General features: G+C 42.7%; 1 protein-coding gene across 1 annotated transcript; it reads right to left on the reverse strand.

Annotated features, from left to right (window-relative positions):
- Positions 1 to 10,210: 10,210 nt before the first annotated feature.
- LOC104318594 (tubulin alpha-1C chain) lies at positions 10,211 to 20,530 on the reverse strand. The gene is made up of 5 exons (XM_069771798.1): positions 20,372 to 20,530; positions 15,973 to 16,195; positions 12,761 to 12,909; positions 10,855 to 11,535; positions 10,211 to 10,606 (listed from the first exon to the last, which is right to left on the reverse strand). The coding sequence occupies exons 1-5, from the start codon at positions 20,513 to 20,515 to the stop codon at positions 10,313 to 10,315; spliced, it is 1,491 nt and encodes a 496-aa protein (XP_069627899.1). The 5' UTR covers positions 20,516 to 20,530; the 3' UTR covers positions 10,211 to 10,312.

Consider the following 20,530-nt stretch of genomic DNA (forward strand, 5'->3'; position numbering starts at 1 on the left):
TTCAATACATAGATGCCCTGGTACTTTTTTTGCCTTTCTTCCAGAAGCTGCATTCCATGCCACTGCCCTCCTCTGTGCTGCCTGACATGTCTGCTCCATGTCTCTATGATGCCTTCTGCACTCTGGGGAAGCCTAACAAGCACCACTAGCTCTTAACTCTTCAGACTGCAGGCTGAAGATGTCAGCTACAGGAAACCATGCAGAGGGGCCACACTGAAGGGGTAGGCAGGAAATCTGAGCCTCATTTGTGGGCTAGAACTGAGCCGGCCAAGGACGGAAGTCCCACAGCTGCACACAGCTCCTAGTGGGGACTATGTCAATAGACAGGTAAAAACAGCTGGCAAGCATGTGGAGGACTAAAATACCTCTGCTCAAATATAGAAAGTCCTCCACAGTTGTGCAATTGCCTTCAGCATTACTTTTATTAATAAAATTCTTGAAGTCCCATACCCTATCATTAGCTACTATTAAAGGCTGAGTAAAGTCTTACTCCAAATCCTGGGCCAGACTGCCATAAGAACAAGGATAAGCAAACCACAACCGTAGGAAGCACTGGAAAGGCAAAGCTAAGGTGCTGTTTCACACGCCTCACTTCACTCTCCAGCAGCTGCTAACTCATGCTCAACAAATTAGGGTTGTACCTTCTTGCTCTTCAACATGCTAATAGCAAATGGCAGCAGTGTGGGACAATCCCACTTCCAGGCAGGACAGGCAGAGGTTGGGATTCTTCCGGTTAAGTGTGGAGGCTGACAATGGACCAGTCATCAATGCAGCACTCGGTGAATGTGAGGCTTTAAGGTTCATTACCTTAAAGTAGGTGTCTAAAGCAAGTCAGAGTAACCGTACCCTAAAATCCCCTTACTTCTCTGCATTGACTGTACAGGAAGCCTTGAGTGACTAGTTCAGCTCCAGACCTCAGTGCTTGGGAAAGTGAACCCCACTACAAAGCCCTGGCAACAACAGAGCAACTTGGGAAATACAACTTGCCATGATGCATAAAACCACAAGGCTTTTTTTTTTCTTAGAAAAAACTATTTCAGAAATGAAGATGCAGCTTTTCCACCCCTAGCCCCTCAGCTGCAGTGGAACAGAAAGTGCCATCACAACTGTTCCCCCCAAAGTATCTGAACTCAGCTGTGGTTTCTGCACAGGGTGAATAGAAGCAACACTAAAACAAACAAAAAACAACCAAAAAAAACACAACCCAAAAAAACCAACTCAGAGAACACTAACTTCTGCCAGTCTTCTGAAGCCTGCTATCACAAAATGGTGACACATTGCACTGCCACAGATAAACCCACCGCCTTCCTCTCCACAACTCAGTGACACTACACAGGCCCAGGCAAGGAGGGAAGCTGGTTTTGCAGAAAATGTTTAATTAACAAACCTTGCTCCCAGTCAAGTTTCCTGCCTCTGCTACAGCTGAAATCCCCCTTGATTACCCAGATATATGTTCCAGGATTCACTTGCTTTTAGACATATAAAGAGTAACATTAAAGAGGCAATAAGGAGACTTCATTAGCTTGTGCAGTAGGGTAGTATTCAGGGGATCCTTGTGCTTGGGTAACCAACAGCTACATTCAGGATAGTTTTACATGCCTAGTTCAAATATACAGATACTACCCAAACCCTCAACCCTCCGCAGCAAGCTACTACCCAGGTTTCAAACACCAAGTATGCACAAAGTCATTTAAGCCCTTGTGGATCACTTAAAATGCACTCAAAATTTACAGTCCAATGCTGAATAGACAAGGAGTCAGAGCATAAGAAAAAGTTTGGTTGTTAAACCACTATCATTCACTGATGAAGAGCCATGGAAAAACTGCTTCTAGAAGGGATTTAAACATGCAGATATAGTTGTAGATCACTCAGGTACATTGGAGAACATGTAAAAATTACATGAATTAAGGCAGAGAAAATTTCAGACAATACTGATGACAAAGGTGACAATGTTAGCAAAGCAAAGGTGGTAAGAAACTGCATAAATCATACAAGACAGACTGATACAGAAACTGGTAGATGGCATGCAGGTTTAAAACCAGCTGGGGAGCCAGAAGGCATTCAAAGGGGAAAGGATGTGATTAAACAACTTGGCAACACAGAGAACTTGAGCTCTACAGTCAGTAAACTACCAAAATAAACAGAAGTCAGGCCCTCAAAAATGCACGAAGTTGAGAGTTTTTTGCAAAGGAAGCCTAGCTTATTGTGTTCATATCTGGAACCACACACATCTGATGAAGATGATGGAAAAATTCAAAGTCTCCACCAGAATTCAGAGCACCTTTTGCAAGGAAGTACAAGACTGAACAAGAAAAGCTTTCTAGTGACCACAAGTGCAACAGTAAGGATTGCTCTTGATCTGCCAGCACCTACCATTTGCAAAAAATGGGTGTATCAGCACATAGGTGCTTTAGAGAAGTATCTGCAACAAACACATACGAGTATTTAATACATCTAATCAAAAGTAAACAAGGTGTAAATCAATATGCAGTCAAGCTGCCCCACTCAGCATCATCAGGCAAATCTGACACACTAGACATTAAATACTTGTAGGCAGTGAAGATAATGAAGCCAGTGCACATATGCTGTAATAGACAAAGCTGGAACTTAAACACACTGTTGATATCTGCAACAGCAGTGAACAAGTAAAGAAACAGACACAGAATTTGAAAACAGAGAGAGGAAGATAAACACTAAACACATAGCAAAAAGTAAAACAAGAAACAGAAGAGTACTTTGCATAGAACTGCCAGTAACTGTTGCCTGAATTATGAGGCAAGTCAGATAAAAGGAAACCCTCCATTTCTGGGTGCCATATGTGCTTACTGCAAGACATTAACACCATTTTCAAAAGCATTTGTGGACAATGGCAGAAACTGTTCTATAATGTATTCAGAGACGTGACTGGGACACTTCCATACATACATGCACATGCTTTTGCCTTCCACATAAACACTCCATATAAGTTGTGAAGAACAAAGGCAGAAACCATTTTGTCCCAATCAGCAGAGAACAGTCAAGCCTGTGGTTTTGACAGCAGCTGTAGCTGACCCATGGTACCCCATGCTTCCCTGATCCCCACTCCACCACCCAGCTGATCCTACACTGAGCCATCTTAGTTCATGACAGCAAAGGAAAACTATGCCCCTCTTCCCACAAGAAGGCGTAAGTTTTTTGCCAGTTTAACACAAACCTTAGTGCCAGAGGCAGTGTAAGAGCAAAAACATGATTGCATGGGTGAGAAGGGAGGACTGGGATAGTGATAGCCAGCAGTTAAGCTTGTTTAACAGCAGCTACAGACATAAAACTGAAAGTAATTCGGCATGGGACACGGCTTTGACAACTTGCACAGAATTGCACAAGATCAACTCCAGAACTGCTAGAAAACAATGCCAGGCTCAAAATGGTACATTAGCATCTCTTTGCAACAATGCATACCAACAGCATTCACCCAAGGCAGGTTCTACAAACTGGATTTTGAAATAACTGAAAAGCCACAAAGATCTCTACTCTCAGTGTAACTGACTAAAAAGTAGCTTTTGCAAGTGATAATGATGTAAGACTATGAAATGTATGTGACAGTTGTAGCCACAGAGCTCTAACAAAAGAAAAAGTAACATGAAGATGCTTAAGGTCTTGGCAGCCTTCTTGAAGAACACTGCTTGGAATTCATTCCTAATGTGAAGCACTGCAACAAGCCACTCACAGCAGCATTCTCTGAAAAAGGAACTTTAACATTGACAGCTAGTAAACCTCAGAGGTCACTGCCTTAGAGAAATTCACAGAAATGACAGATTAAAACCACAGGGTAAGAACAGATTCTCAGAAAGTTTGAGCCATTTTGGACAGAGGAATTTGTCCCAATTCAAGCCTCTAGAAGTTAAATGCATAGGTCTGGACTTGACACCTTAGGCCTTGAACAGGCACTTCAGAAGTTCACTTCATTCTAACTTAACCATTTAGAATGGACAGAAAAAGTCCCCTGTTCCTGTTATCTTCTTTCCCCTCATCCCCTTGACAGTGCAAAAGAATCCTAGGGCACCTCACTCAGACTATAGGTAACTCACTTTCAGGTATGTTTGGAAAAGCAAGTCTTACCCACCAAACATAAGGCACACAGTTTGGGAGAGTTATGAACTGCCGAAGTACCTCCTTCACTCATGGCTGTTCAATGAATTGCCCGAGTAGCAAAGCTGACTGATGTTTAAGTAGCAGTATGCAGATAGAGACCAACAATAGTATCTCACCATTTCAATCCTAAAATATTTAGAGATTAAAGAACTGCAGCTCTTTAGGAAGAGCTGCAAACAGGCCCTCAGCACAGTGTAGTAGCAGTGAAACATCACCCATCACCTCCAAAAGGTAACAAAGCTGAAGTGAGAGAAATGCCTAACCAGTATTAATGCAACACATTTGGGACAGCCTTTCTGGGGCTCTGATTGTATCCATATGGACAGAAACTCAAGCCTGTACAGTTGTCTTGCAAATTTTTTTCAGCTTTGCCATGACCATCTGATCTTCAGTCCCAATCTTATAAATTTAAATATTCCTGCCTATGATCAAGACAACCCACAAAGAAAGGCTTAAATCTTGTTCTTCCCTCAGCCTCAAAAACTGCTCAATTTTGCAGCTGATTTAACACAATTACTGTTGCACATATTGGGCCAAAATTGAGACCACTTGTGACACCAGTAAGTGTTTGTACATAGGACACCTGGGGTAGACCTTAAAGCAGAACTGAGCTCATCTAACAGGTTGGAGTACTTCTTTTTAAATTGACTAAGATGCACTACCTTTCTTTCTCAGAAAGAATAATTCACTTAAGACTTCCTAAGCCTTCCTGCATTTCTAATTATCTATATTAATTATTAAAAGAAAGTATTTCCTAAATGTTTCTGGCATGTTTTCTAGACCCTCACACTTAGTATTTACAGCTATTGTTTTCTAGCAAACATTTGAAAAGAATTTAACTTTTTGTGCTCAAGTACTCCAAGCTCTTGATGCAGGCCAGGGAAACCAAAATAATGCTACAGAGAAACTGTGAAACATGCTTCCGGAAGATGACTGGAAGGTTTACAAACCACTGAGGAAACCTGACAGCATCACAAGAACTAAGAGTATCTTTAAACAAGTTAACATGTTTTATGTCACTTGAAGCTGGCCATGGAAAGTAGGGTCTTCAGAAAGCTAATGGACAGGCACATGGCATCAGAAAGATGAAGAGACTGGGTTTTAACCAGCCCAATTCACTGAAAGCTCCACAGAAGACACAACTCCTCATGTGACTCTTACCCTTTTTTTGTTTATTTTGTCTCCTGGTATTTCTCAGCCTCTTATCAGCCAGCACCTATAAGCCTTTAGACCATGTAATTTCTTCCACTTCATCATGCTCTCATTCTTTCTCTCCATTAATAGCCAGTTGAGACTACAAGTCTTTAATCCTCTCACTCAACTTTTAGAAGAAATCTGTAGATCAAAGTCTTTGCACAGTCTGGAAGTTACATAATTAGTCCTCCCTCTAGTTCAGACCAAGATAGAGGGAAGGGATTAATCATTATCACCTTGCCCATATGCACAAAAAAATCCCTCAGCACTTCCAATGGAGTTCAGCAATATGATAGAAAATTGTTCTTCAGCTCTTTACCACTGAATTTAAGCCCAGTCCCTGTTTTCAGAGTTCAAATAAGAAACATCTTTTCTTTTGAAGTAATTCCTTATAAACATGATGTAAGAACTGGCAAGATCAGGAGTCACCTGGTCCAGCATCTTATTCCTGACAAGAGCCTCAGTTATACTTCCTCTGTACTTTCCCAACCTTCGGTAATTTACAGTTCCTATACAAGATACAGTATCTCTACATTTAGTACCATGGCTGATATTTCTTCCCAAACTTTTAAGGCTTGTAAAAAACAAAGTGAATTCAAAGGTACAAATGCATTGACTGAAAAATCTACAAAATAATTTAAATCTTAGGTTGTTACAATGCTTCAGCAGGGAAAGTGAAAAAGCCATCCTGTTACATTAAAATAGCTGTGCATTATAAATAGTGACAACTGCAGTTTTGCTTCTGTGAAGCATCTCTTATATAAAGAAAAACATAACCTTGTGCAAAGGCAAACAAAGTTTTATTTGGCAGAAATACAGGCATTTAAAAACATCAGAAGAGAATGGCATGGGGTAGCACATTAGCAGCATTGTATTTCAGATGTCAAGATCTGCACTGTTACAATGTTCATGCAGACTTGACCTAAAAGCACACAGTCAAGCACAGAATGACATCTTCCTTGCTTGTCCTAGAGAATTTGCCAGAGTGGAAGCAGTATGTCAACAGAAGGCCTAACAAGACTGAAGGCTTGGGACAAGGCAATCAAAAACTATATGCCTGTTTACAGCAGCATATTGGCAAAGTAATGAATTGACACTGCTATTCCCTTAGCTTTTTTACTAGTTCCTAAAAATTTTCACAAGAAATCACTCTAAACTGCCCATGCAACGTCATTCTCCAACTCCTTACTATTACACTGTGGAGAAAGGAAGATGGTAGAGCCAGAGAATCTTTACTACCAAGTCATATTGCCTATTTTGTCAGACAATGCTTTGTATTTTCCTAAAACTGCCAAAAGCAATGTAGTCTGCAATCTTACCTCTACTTTTTCCACCAGAATAATGGAGTAACCCTATTACTTCTTTACTTTTAATTAAAATCTCACTTACCAATTCTAACTCGAGAGCTATGTTCTCCTAAACAAGTTCATGCTTTTCAGCAACAGGCTGCTAGGGTGAATGTTATCTGTCTGACAGGGTTTGAAATATCTGAGGCACAAAAGCCCTTTCTGAATTTTGAGAAAAATTCGCTCTGTAGGAAGAAGGTGGCAGCATGTGGCGTTGTATGGTTATGTTACCTATACTATCCATAAAGCTAAAAGATTTTTATCATACAATTACTGTGGCATGCTTACTATAGAAATTAGAAATGTACATAATTATATATATAATATAGACATTAACACATTAAAAGGTATTCACATTGCTTATTCAGAGGGCAGAGTGGGTGGAAATCAGATTCTGCTGCACTGCATTCCCCTGGAACAGCACCAGAACCATCTTCGAACAGATCTTGCAGATAAGACCAGCAATTTACAACAAAGTTCATACCAATCCACCATGGGCTCCAGCTCATTTCCTCCTCCTCCTCCATTTAATGAATCATAGAAGTTATTCTGTATCAGGTGATAGCTATTAATTGCCAATCTCAATACTGGAGAAAGCTGTGTCACCACACAGGTAAAGGTATATTTAGTTACCACTAAATAATGCCTGCACTTCTGCCAGTGCAAACAGGCACATGACTTTTCAAAGCAGAATTATGGGGACTTCTTACCAAAGAAAACAGGCATTTGAAGTTTAGAATTAAAGAAAGGCTTTCAGAGTGCAAAGAAGGCATTTTCTTTTAAGTGACAGCTTATCTTAACCTCTGCAAGTTTCAGGTATTCACTCTTACACTCAAATTTTAATTCAGTGTAGGATCTCCTCCACATTTCAGGAAACAGATGAGCTACCCATTTGTTAATTCAACCATACAGCTAGTAATTATAACATGTTTAAGGATTTCTGCAGCTAGCTGAAGCAAGAGCAGTTTTAGCAGGATTTTCCTGCTGTAATTATCTTGGCTTCATATCTGAGAAAAACACTATCTTATCTTAGCTCAGTATGCAGATGCCTACACCAAGAGCTAACTGCCCACTAGCTAATGCAACAGTGTTTCTTAATACTAATATAAAGAAAATTTGAGCATGATGTAGACCAATAATGTATAATGTATTTTCAGCATCAGTCCAATGGCTAACAAGTGACATGCATCTCTTGTCAAACCTTCTACCATTGGATGCTTATCATGTTTCAGCTTACCAACTTTAAAAGCATAATGCATCTCAAATTTAATGCCTGCACTGAATGAGATTCCCTAGTCAGTCCAAGTTTTTCAAAGAGCTCAGCATTCAATACACACCAGTCTTTTACAAGGATGCTAAAGTGCTGTGCCCTGCACAGACTCATCATTGTACATACCCAGATAAAACATTTTGACACACTGCAAACAAATCCCCATCACATAAGCAGCAGTGTACTAAATAAGGGTAATCCACATGTACAGTAAAAAACCAGACAGTATCAGCAGAAAATGGAGCATGCCAGCCTCAAATAATGAAATGAAGAATTCCAGATAGAAGAGCCAGATCATTGCTAAAAGATCACACTGAAAGCCAGTTCAGAAATCCACACCTACACAATCCCCTGATACACATAACTTTTGAAGGAAATTATGGTGCTGGCACTTGTGGCCACACAGCATTCTTCATGATCTGCTAGTAGTACCAGATTTCACACCAAAAATCTAGACACCTGCAAGGCATGAAACAGTCCTTTGCATATTCCTCTCATGGGCACTGCTATTACATTAAAAATCTGAATGCATGACTGAAATGAAGTCAATCTGACTTGCAATGAATGCGACTGTCTCTTGGGTTATGCCTACTACATTTGCTTAATCATCCAGTAAGTAGGAAAATAAGTTAATCAACAGGACTTGAAATTCTCTACACTTATGTCTACCCTGGAACAAAAACACAAGCGAGAAACTCACTGGAACTTCAGACATGTTCAGCTATGCTAAATGGCAGGAGGCACGATTTACACAGCATCTGTATATTCTGTACAAGACCACAGCTGACAAGACAGTCTGAGACATTCATCTAGGTTATAAAGCCTTAAGATTGTTCTCCCCATCTATGCAGAATTGGTAACTTCCATCTCCAGTAAGTTAATTTCAGATCAGATTGACTCAACCCAATGGCTGCAAGAACACATAGTAATTCAGGACAACAGGTTTTCAACCTAAACAAATTACTGGTCAGCCCCCCAGACCAGGCTATTCTGTTAGACCTTCAGTCAACAGCAGCAGCCTGTTAATCTAAACTAAAAGTGATACCCCCATCTAGAAGAGCAAGTACACCTAAGTCACAGTTAAAACAGAGGTTAGGGAAAGGTTCCCACTTCATGAGTTGTCAAATACTGCAGCATTACCCAAGTACTGTAGGTTTCCATAGAAAAGGCAGTTAAGGCATTTTTCATACCACAGCTAAGACTCCTGCTAAGCAGGTATGCACATCATCAACTAACACAGGCTTCAAGGCTTGGCCTGAATCATGCTCTGCTATTAAACCAGAATACAAATAAGGTTAAAATAGGACAGGGAGGAATTCTCCAGCTCAAATCTAGTCTTGGAGTCAGACTTTGGTATCCTATAATCACATTCAGTATTCAACTGTCATCTTAACATATTTGACTACTCCACCTTTGCTGCTTCTGTGGGAGAGACTCCTCAGTCACCCATCTCCAAGGCAGAGTTAGAAATAGTCAGGTTATTTGGTTTGTGGATCACTGCCCTGTGTCCCCAAGCCCCCACTCAGACCACATAGGTTTCAGACAGAGGCTGTCCACATCTGAAGATAACCCAATTAGACAAATCCTGTGCTGCTACATCAGCTTACACAGAAGGCAGAAGGATGGTAATTTTTGTATCTGAACTCATGGACTAATTACTTCTGCAAAACAATGAGTTCTAGGGAAAACTAGTGTTTAACCCTGGCCAGTTAACCCAGAGATTTTGCTCCAAACAGCTTCAGGCAAAAGGCTGACTCCACAGAAAGCTGGCAGACAGGGACTGCCATTCCTTTTGTGGGAGGACAAAGCAACACCAGGGCAACAACCACACAGGTTCTGACAGAAGTGGCAGGTTCTAGCCTTCTCTTCCCTTTCCAGGTTACTGCATCTCTAAGTTACTGGCCCATGCTAAGTCCAAGTATGGGAGAAAACTAACTCAAATAGCCTTTGATTTTAAAGGTGATGCGTCTTTTCTTAAGGGTAATACAAGGTTAGTTTCTGTTGCCTCTTGTGACACCAGCTTTAGAGCCTTGAAAAAAATGTAGCTAACTAATCTTCCAGCAAAGCTCAGGACTTTCTAGTCTTGTATTCTGGGGGAAAACATGCACTATTAGTTCTTCAAATATCAACACCTTAAGGACAAGAACTCATCTAACTGTAGCATGATTATTTTATTCAGCTATCTTTCTTAGAAAGAAATTCTATCTCCTGGAATACTGACTACTTGCATATAGTTAATGAACATACATAGTGTCTGGACACTACCACATGTCTTGATTAAAGAAGTTTATTCCAATTATTTTAACATGATTTACACCACTACTGAAGAGGCAGTAAAATGGCAAAGACTTGCACTTCGCTTTTGTGGTATTTAATATTCTTCACCTTCATCTTCTCCATCCATTGAGTCTGTGCCCACTTCTTCATAATCTTTCTCAAGTGCGGCCAAATCTTCCCGAGCCTCTGAGAACTCCCCCTCCTCCATCCCTTCTCCAACATACCAGTGAACAAAGGCACGTTTGGCATACATCAGATCAAACTTGTGGTCTAGACGAGCCCATGCCTCAGCAATGGCTGTAGTGTTGCTCAGCATGCACACTGCCCGCTGGACTTTGGCTAGGTCACCACCAGGAACCACTGTTGGTGGCTGGTAATTGATGCCAACCTACATAAAAAGCAGAAGAGACCATGAGCTTCTTTGTAGAATCTGACAGTGACTATAATCAAAAAAGTCAGACAGTAGTTGAATAAAATGTTTCACTCCCAAGAAAACAGCTCTGTATAAGAACTTAAGTCTCCATTTCTCAAAATACAGATCAGGTACCTACATGACATCTCAATAAGAAAGTATACTTCATAAGCCCATGACAGTGAAAGAAGTCTGAAAAAAGTCATGCTATAACTGAGACTTGCCTTAAAACCAGTAGGGCACCAGTCCACAAACTGGATTGTGCGCTTGGTTTTGATAGCAGCGATAGCAGCATTGACATCCTTGGGGACAACATCCCCACGATACAGCATACAACAGGCCATGTACTTGCCATGGCGAGGGTCACACTTCACCATCTGATTGGATGGCTCAAAGCAGGCATTGGTTATCTCAGACACAGAGAGTTGCTCATGATAGGCTTTCTCTGCTGAAATGATTGGGGAATATGTTACCAATGGGAAGTGGATACGAGGGTAAGGCACCAAGTTAGTTTGAAATTCAGTAAGATCCACATTTAAGGCACCATCGAATCTGAGGGAAGCAGTAATGGAAGAGACTATCTGACCAATGAGGCGATTGAGATTGGTGTAGGTTGGGCGTTCGATGTCCAGATTCCTACGGCAAATGTCATAGATGGCCTCATTGTCAACCATAAAGGCACAGTCGGAATGCTCCAGAGTGGTGTGGGTAGTCAGGATGGAGTTGTACGGCTCAACAACAGCTGTTGAGACCTGTGGTGCAGGGTAGATGGCAAATTCCAATTTTGATTTTTTCCCATAGTCAACTGACAGGCGCTCCATTAGCAGAGAAGTAAAACCTGAGCCAGTGCCTCCCCCAAAACTGTGGAAAATCAGGAAACCCTGCAAGCCAGTGCATTGATCAGACTGAAAGAGAAAATACATGGGTTAAATCAATTGTGTAGACATTAAGAATCCCAAAACAAGCTCAAGACACAACTCTGAATTCTGACACATACCAACTGTTCAAGCTTCAGTAAAGTAATACTGAATTTGATTCATCCACTGATAATCAAGGAGCTGCCCCATAAAAAACACTTTTCTTGGCTATTTTAAGGCCCCCACATATTGGAGGGTGACCTCTCCACTTCAAATTACTACCTCAAAACTTCCCCTACCTCTAATTCTCAGGCCAAGGACATTAACAATGACCAAGAAAAGCAATAACATTCAAAGAACTACAGACTGTTTATCCCTTACGCTGATTTGACATTCTCTACCTGCACAAAAATTGAGCAATCCCCTGTCCCAGAACTATGAGTATAATCCTGTAAGAGTTGCAAGCATGTAACTCAGTTGGGGGAAGCAAGCTGTCAAAATGTATTACACTGCCATTCTGGTTTAATCTTCTCAGATGAAGAAACTAGACTGCCTTGTCCTCAGAAAGAAGTGCCACATGATGTTTAACTTGATTCCCAGGAATGACAGGGACTTCCAACAGCTTGTAAAAAGAAATTACAACTATGTTTTTCAGGTCAAAGTACAGCCTGCTGTAAATTTATCTTAGCTTTAATTAAGAGACAGTGGCAACCAAGTGTGGAGAATACCTGTTTTGATCTGCAAAACATGTACTTTTCAGTAAGACTCATTCAGCATTCCATATTAAAGCACCAGAGGTATACCCTAGATTTTTTGTGCAATGAGGATACCTTACTTTTGTGACACAGATTCAGTGAAGTACATGCTTTGCAGCCCTTTTATAGACTTTGCAAACAAAGTCTAAACCACAGAAGCAAACACTCCTATTTAAACTTCCTTGCAAGAGCCCCAGCCAGAGACCAATCCTTTTCCAGCAGGAACTATGTAAATCAATTCTCAGTCCTGGCTTTCTGAAACTGAACATGAAACTAAGTTTTGGGCACCTAATCAGCATTTTAGTCCACTTGAAAGTCATATCTGACAGGAATAATCCAACCATTCTCAGCTGGATAAGAATAAAAACAGATGCAAACTAAGTCCACAGATTCTCCTACCATGGAATAAATTAAAACACAATCCATAGGGCTATGTATTTTTGATAACCTAATTTCCAAATCCTGTAAAACAGGATAAAGAAGGATGTTTAAGAGCCTTCAGTGAAGAAAAGTCTTACCAGTTTCCTGATACGCTCTAGAACTAGATCAATTATCTCTTTCCCAACTGTGTAGTGACCTCGAGCATAGTTATTTGCAGCATCTTCTTTACCAGATATCAGTTGTTCAGGATGAAAGAGTTGCTTGTATGTCCCATTCCTAACTTCATCTGGGGAGACAAGATGAGTATTATTTAAAAGTTAGTTTTCTATGTAGAACAGGTTTTTCAAGCTTCTGAGGGTGTCCAGAGTAAGGGACCTAAACGCTTAAAGATAAAAAGCAGCTGGATTTCGACCTATCAGTAGGTGACAATACTTAGTACAGTCTAAATGTTGACTACCCAAGAAAAATGAAGTTTAAGAAACTGTCCCATTTAACATATAAGTTTAAATTTTTGACCTGCCAGAGAAGTTTAAAACTGGACTGTAGCAGCAGAATCTTTCTTCCACAGTTTAAGACAACTTAAGGCCCACTTTGCAGATCAGCATCTGAAATACTGCTTTTCCCCCTTATTTTCCAAGCCCTCCAGGATGTTGCCTTTTTGCTTCTGCAGCTATGGGCAGTGCGAGCCTACAGTGCTTGCTTATCCCTTTCTTTCCCTTAATTGTACTTTCTGCCAAGGGTAGAGAAGAATGTTCAAAAGGAACAGGAGATGCTCCTGTAGAGATATTCAGTTATTCAAATACTGAGCTGTAAGCTCCACAGCACAAATGGCTGTTATAAAGAAACCATGCAAATGAACAACACACAGCATCCCCCACCAGTTACAGATTTGGAGAATGATTTAGTTATGATCTCCACTAGTTATCAGAAATATGCACTTACATCTGGCAGGCTAAAGTTCTGTCTTATCACAAAGGTACAAAAGACACTCAGCATAGCTTTATCTCTGGTTTAGCTCAAGTCATTCTTGAGTTGTATGCTAATGCAGTATTGCATCCTTTAATTAAAATCAGGTGGAAAGCAAAGAGCTTTATTAACTACAAATGAAGTTGCCTGTTTGCATATATTCTTTTTAATCTGAAATGAGACAGAATTCAAGATTTAAAAATAGTTAACTATTTGAACCAATTTAGACTGACTGCAGCTACCACTGCAGTTTGCAATCCAATAGTCTATAAAGTATTTCCAAGCTGCACCAAAATAAAAACAATTTGGAGAAGCATACCATTCAAAATACATGTATTTCTAAGACTTTCTGCATTACCACTCCAAGTTATAAAGGACAAATATGGGTAAAAGGGAAAAATATAGAACCTAAAGAAAAAGGTAGCTGGTAGGGGCAACATAAGTCAAGATGGTCCTGGGGAAAAGAGTTAAGAGGATCAGTCATTGGACTATGAAAGTGTGCTGGAATAAAGAATACAGAGTTTAGGGGACAGCTAAACTAAGCCTTCCCCAGACATGCTACCCTTCGTATTAAATCTATCTGGGGTAGATTTTTCAAAACACTTGTGTTGAATTCCCAGACATGTTACTGCTCTATTTCTTGGTGGAAAGTTTGATATTTGGTATTTTACCACCACATCCACAGAGCTGGTGTACATGTACAGCAGTCCTGCTGCTTTTACCAAGAGCAGCACTGATCTGGAAGCTCCAGAAATCCCTGGTGTACATGCATGGCAGCTACAGAGCTGCTGTATGCACAATAGATTTTTTTTTTCCACAAACACAGTGCAGAGGGACATGCTGCATGAATGGGAAGAATCATGCTAGTCCTGCCCAGGAAACTGGATCAATAATTTTCAAATAAGCAGGGCAGGAATAAAGAAAGACTAGCCCCCAGAAAGGCACATGATGTAACCTTTAACAAAAAGCCCTAACTTTTTTAGTATCACGAAGTATTTCATAAGACAGCCTTTTGCCCACTATCTCCCCATACTACACTTGCATCATTAACAAGTGCTGGAACACTACCTTTTACTATTTGTCCCAAGACTCATCAGCTACTCACCCCCAGATGCAAGAGCTTTCCCACCTGCTCTCCCTCACCTCATTTCTCAGCCTTTTCTGGTTGCTTAGAGCCACCACCTGGCCAGCAGCAGAGGAAGCAAGAGCAACAGCCATGGGGCTCAAGAAAACAAAGCCAGACCTGCAACAGCTCCTGGGAACACTAGCATATGGCCAAGGGTGCTTTGGCTCATTTCAAAGTTATCAGTCCAGCACTTCCACCCTTGACTAGCCAACAGCCTTCTGCTCTCCTGCAGAAGTTCATTCTACTGTATTTAGCCACAGAAAGTGGTTTCGGGTGTTACAATGAAAATAAGTTACAAAAGACCCCCTGGTTTGGGTATATAGGAGTAGCCTAAGCCTATTCACTCACCTCCCCTTCCCAACTCCGTGTATTGCAGAAAGATAAACACAGCAACTGCACAAGCACAGGCAACACAGACTTCCTCCTATGAAAGCCTCAAATCACTTCTTGAGGCAAGACAGCCACAAAACTGGCTCCAGAATTACTTCAGCCACACACATTGCTGAGAGCAAAAACAAGATTCATGACACAAGGAACAAGGGTCTTGTGAAACCGGGGAGGTCATATTGTGCTGGCAGTGTAGCTAGCGCCACAGAATGTGGGACCAGTCAGTGGCTGATGCATGGGATCACATCTGAACAGTAAGAGCCAGTGTTGCCAGAGCTTGGGATACAGCTGATTTTCAGGATAAGAGGGGATTGTTATTCAAAGATAAGGCAGCAGGAAGTTAAAGTGCATGTTTGGAAGTCCCTGAATTTAGGCTAGCAATTGAGACTCATTCGTGCAAGAGCTATTCAAGCTACAGCAAGTAGAAGATTGTTCTGGGACAGCACAGGAATCATTCCAATGTACAAAAAGAAATCTGCTTAATGATACATATCACTTCTTTTAAAAAGGTTCCTATGGACTGCTGTACACATTATGCCATACTGTGTCAAGAGGTTATAACTAGTTCCTTGCATAGCAAAAGCATGCAACATTCAGAAGACCCATTTAATTCCACAGACTGGCAGAAGATAATATTTAAATTCTTTAGAGCTCCAGAGTGCACATTTGCCAGCCTCAATGAACATAAAGCCAAATATTTTCCATCAGGAGCCACCAGGAAGATGGAGGCAAACTTTACATAGTAAAAATTTAAAACCCCAAAGCATTTTGCAGGACTAGAAGAATGGATCCCTTAGTCAATAAAATGTGTAAGTTAAATCAAATCCTACAGCATGTTCTACTGTCCCTTGCACAGGACACTGTATTTACCTATTACTGCTGGTTCAAGGTCCACAAACACAGCACGAGGGACATGTTTTCCTGCACCGGTCTCACTGAAGAACGTGTTAAAGGAATCATCACCTCCACCAACAGTTTTATCACTTGGCATGGTACCATTGGGCTGGATGCCATGCTCCAGGCAGTAGAGCTCCCAGCATGCATTGCCAATCTGCACACCAGCTTGACCAACATGGACTGAGATGCACTCACGCTGTGTGGAGAAAAAAAAATTGGATCACTCAGCAGAAACAGCAGTTTCCTTGTTTAGAAAACATTGAGCACACAGCTTGAACTCCCATACTGCAAAGCTATTAAAACATTGGCCTTATTGTCTTGGTGTTAGGGGCATTTGGCACAAAATACAACAGAACACAAAAGCCTCTTTCAGTCATCATCCACCTCCACCTAGAAAGACCCTTTTAGACATTGTCATTTTTACAAACTCCTTCCTTCTTGTTGTTCCTATCCTCAGACAGGAAGAGTCTGATCAACTCTTCAAATCCTTCAGCCAACTCCTCTCCATAACAAACACTGAATATTTAGAAAAACTGATGACTACACCTGTCACTGGCCTAAGTGTCCAGAAAAGCATCACCCCAGAACTCCAGCCCCAGGAGCCACATAAGCACAGCCACCAGAGGGAGCAAAACCTTCTGCAAGATCCAGGGCCATTTTGTTTAATATACATAAAATCAGAAAAAAATATCCTCCTGATCACTTTAGGGAACTTTGCCATTCTGTAAGAAAGTCTTTGCTTAACAAAACCCTTAGTATCACTTCATAAATATGGAACATTAGGCCTTGCCTTACATCGCACTGCTGTACACAAAGTACTAAACTCTTTAACACTAGACAAAACTACCTCATTTAAGCTATGTAAAAATAGTTCATGTCAGCAGAAGGATCTATTCATACCAATTTATGGATTCCCAAGTTGCCTTGATGTCCAGAGCATAAGTCCAGCTTCCTTAATATTTCAGCATAGGGTTTTGAATATTAAAAGCCAAACCACAATGGAACTATCTCCAAACTCCTGGTCCATCTGTGGCATTTTATATTTAACTTCTAGTTTTGACTGAGAGTTAAACACATTCTAGAAGAGCCTGCATATAGGACAGTTTTGAATAAGTCACATTTAACTACGTTCAGACCCTATGATTGGATGATACAACTGATTTGACCCCTGAAATTCCAGCATAAGCAGGACCTGGAACTGCCCAGTCCACATCAACAGTCAATACAGTAAAGCAGGAGCACAGTCCTTTCAATTTCCTTGGGAACATCAAGAAATTAAAATCTATATTTGCAAAAAAAAACCCCCTATCATCTGTTCTCAACCACAGCACTGAACCACTGTTTTCCAGCTCCCCATCCATCTCAGCTGTGTATTCAGATATACAGCTTCCAGAAGAGCAATCCACATCCTCTGCAACCAGCCTTACACAAAGCTGCTGCCACACTACCCCTCTCCAAGGCCATGACTGCATTGCTCTCCAGGCCAAAGCACTGGGCTTGGCAAAGTACTGCAGTGGTAGAGGACAGCCAACCTACACACTGTAAAAAGGGTGACAGGAAAAGCAGCTTCAGCATGCAGCCCAACAAGGCTGCACTGTCACAGAGAAGCCAGGCCACAGCAATGAATTAAACCACATCATCCTCTCAGGAAGGCAGGGCAGCCTGCAACTCTTTCCTACAGTGAGAGGAGAAAGAATAGAGATATACCACCACTTCAGTCTGGATCCTCACCTGTATTGAGGTCCTACCATTGACTCAAGCTTTGTTAGTGAAGATCCTAGGCAGCTGGGGAAGGGCATTGAAAGGAAGCATGTAGGGACTAGCATGCCCAAGCAAGGTGGATGCATGGAAGACAGACTATGAGTTTTCCAGCATCAAATGAACGAGCACCACTACTTCAAACTACACAACACAACAACAATCATTCATGTTGCAAAGAGAAAAATTTAAGTCTCTGAAAGCACAACTTGGGCAACACAGCACATGTTAAAAGCATGGCATATTTATTTCGACAAAGTTCAGCACTTGGCACAGAGTAACTCCCTGCATCAGTACAAAGAAGCAAGTAACTGAGAAACAGCCCTGCTGAAAAGATCCTGGGGGTTACCACAGAAACCATCCTGAATGTTCAACATGGTATTCTCATCCTCAGTAAGGCAAACAATGTGCCAGGTTACAAAAGAAGACACATGGCCAGCACACCAAGAAGCCTTCTCTCTGCTCTGCAGGAGGGTTCAGGTCAGATGTTAGGAGGATGGTGGGAGATTCAGGTTGGGTGTTAGGAAAAGCTTCCCTAGCACTGGTGCAGCCCTGGAACAGGTCACCAGAGAGGTGGGAAGGGATCTCCATCCTTGGAAGTTTGCAAAACTTGGCAAGACAAAGTCAGTCACAAAAACCTGGCCTGGTGCTGCTGCTACCCCTGCTTTGAGAGGTCTCCTTCAACTGCTTTCCTGCAACTCTACCAAGTACTTCTAAGTAGTATGTGGCTGTTTAATGAAACACAAATCTTTGTTAGACACTAAGAGACTCTGCCTATTTTGCTCTGCATAGCCTTTTCAAGCAGAAGTCTTACAGTACCAAGAATACTAAAGAACAGAACAAAATCAGCCTTGAAAGTATAATCTCCAAATTGTAAAGACAGGCAAGAGACAACTGTCACACTCATTACAGTTCTGGGCCTTTACACATCACTGGTGGAAGTTTCATAGTTAAGGTTTAAATATACACTACAGACAGTACTGTTAAGTGCTGTATTCAAACTACAAGTCAGGACACAGAATCCTTAAGTACCTAACACTAAATGCTCTCCCCCACTTACACTATTTTTGAGCATAGAACCAGTTTCAGTGAAAAAACCCAGAGAATTTTCCCAGCCCAGCCTGAACCTCTCCAGCCTCTATTACCTCTGTCTCCTTTTCCTATATGATGTGCTCCAGCTTAAGATCACTGGCTTGTCTTCTGTAACTGCCCTTTCAGTAGCTGTAGTCTGCTACTAGGTAGCCCCTTGCTGTATTCTCTGCCAGGCTGAGAAGCCCAGATCACTCCAACTGTACTGGTGTAACATGCTTCAGGCCCCTTGTATTCTCCAGCACAGTATTTTGGGTACAGCTTCACCTGTGTGAAGTTGATGGAAAGCCAAGTTTCATGGTAATGGCTGTACCAGCTCAAAGTTCAACAACATACCATAATGAGGAACGTGGTTTCCTTAGGATGAAACTCAGGGGAAACTGCATCCTTTGCTGAAGTGAGGGACTGCATTCACACTCTTGATTTGGCCTAATTTAAATAAGGTGACCATGGAAGGATAAGAACAAGATAAGGACATCAATACATACCTACAATATTCTCCTAACCACTTTCAGTTCACCAAGTATTTCCTATGCATTCACAACCCTACAGAAACAGCCTACTACATTTTTTTAAAATCCATGTAACCTTCTGACATCCACAATCTCTTTTCAAAGAGACCTACAGGGCAAACACCCACATGGAGAAGGACCTCATGCTTATCCCAGAGACTCCAACTGACAGCTCCCACTTGTACTGCACAGCTCAACAGCTGATCTGTCCTCTTCAAGATGTCCCAGCCCTTTATCACACCCTTCAGGTATCCCTTCAAGGCTGACTCCTAACTTAGAAGGTCATGCAACCTCAGCTTTATTACCCAGCCAGTCTCACAAAGTCCTTCAGGAAATCTCCACCATCAGCCCCATTCCCTGACCTCTCCAAACCACCTCACACCACAGCCAGCACCTGACCCCGGCGGGGGCAAGGACCGGCTGCACCCCCGGCAACACCCAGTGCGATGGCCCCTCCACCGCTCCAGGTCCCACACCCCCCAAGAAGGTTTTCTCCCCCCCTTTTTATATTCAACAGGTACCCGCGAGAGCACCCCAGCAGCTCACCCCCATTCACCGCGGTGTGCGGGCTGGGCGCCCCACCACGTCCCACTCCGGGGGCTCAGGGAGACGCGGGCCCCGGGGGCTGACTGCGCCCAGGACGGAGAGGCCGCCCGAGGCCGGGCCGCGCCTGCTGCGGAGGGCCCGAGCCGGAGCCACCTCCGAGGGAGCCGCCACCTCGGAGCCAGCCGGGGGCTGAGGGTCCCGCCGCGGGCCGCCATGTTCTCGGAGGAGCCGCCACCATTTTGGGACGAGGCAGCGCGGCGGGACACGGGCACCGCGAAGGCCCGCCGGGGCGGCGCGGGGCCAGCCGGCGACGCGACCCGTCCCTCCTGCCCCGCCGCCGGCTCAGCGGGCCGGGCCGGACCCCCGCCTGCCGCCGAGCACGGGCGGGGCCGCCCCGCCCCCCCGCCCCGCCTCAGCGTGCCGAGCGGCGCCGAGAGCCCCCCCCTTCCCGCGGCCACCCCGCTCACCATGGCTTGGGCTGGCGGCGGGCAGCGCTGGGAGCAGCAGACGCGCAACGGGTCTGGACAGCACCTCAAAAGCAGCCGCCCTTCCCGGCCCCCCTTTATATAGGGAGGGGGGGCGGTGCGGTTGGCTCCCCGCGCCTTGCTCATTGGCTATGCCGCTCT

Source organism: Haliaeetus albicilla, chromosome 26, assembly GCF_947461875.1.
Source record: "Haliaeetus albicilla chromosome 26, bHalAlb1.1, whole genome shotgun sequence".
Lineage (NCBI taxonomy): Eukaryota > Metazoa > Chordata > Aves > Accipitriformes > Accipitridae > Haliaeetus > Haliaeetus albicilla.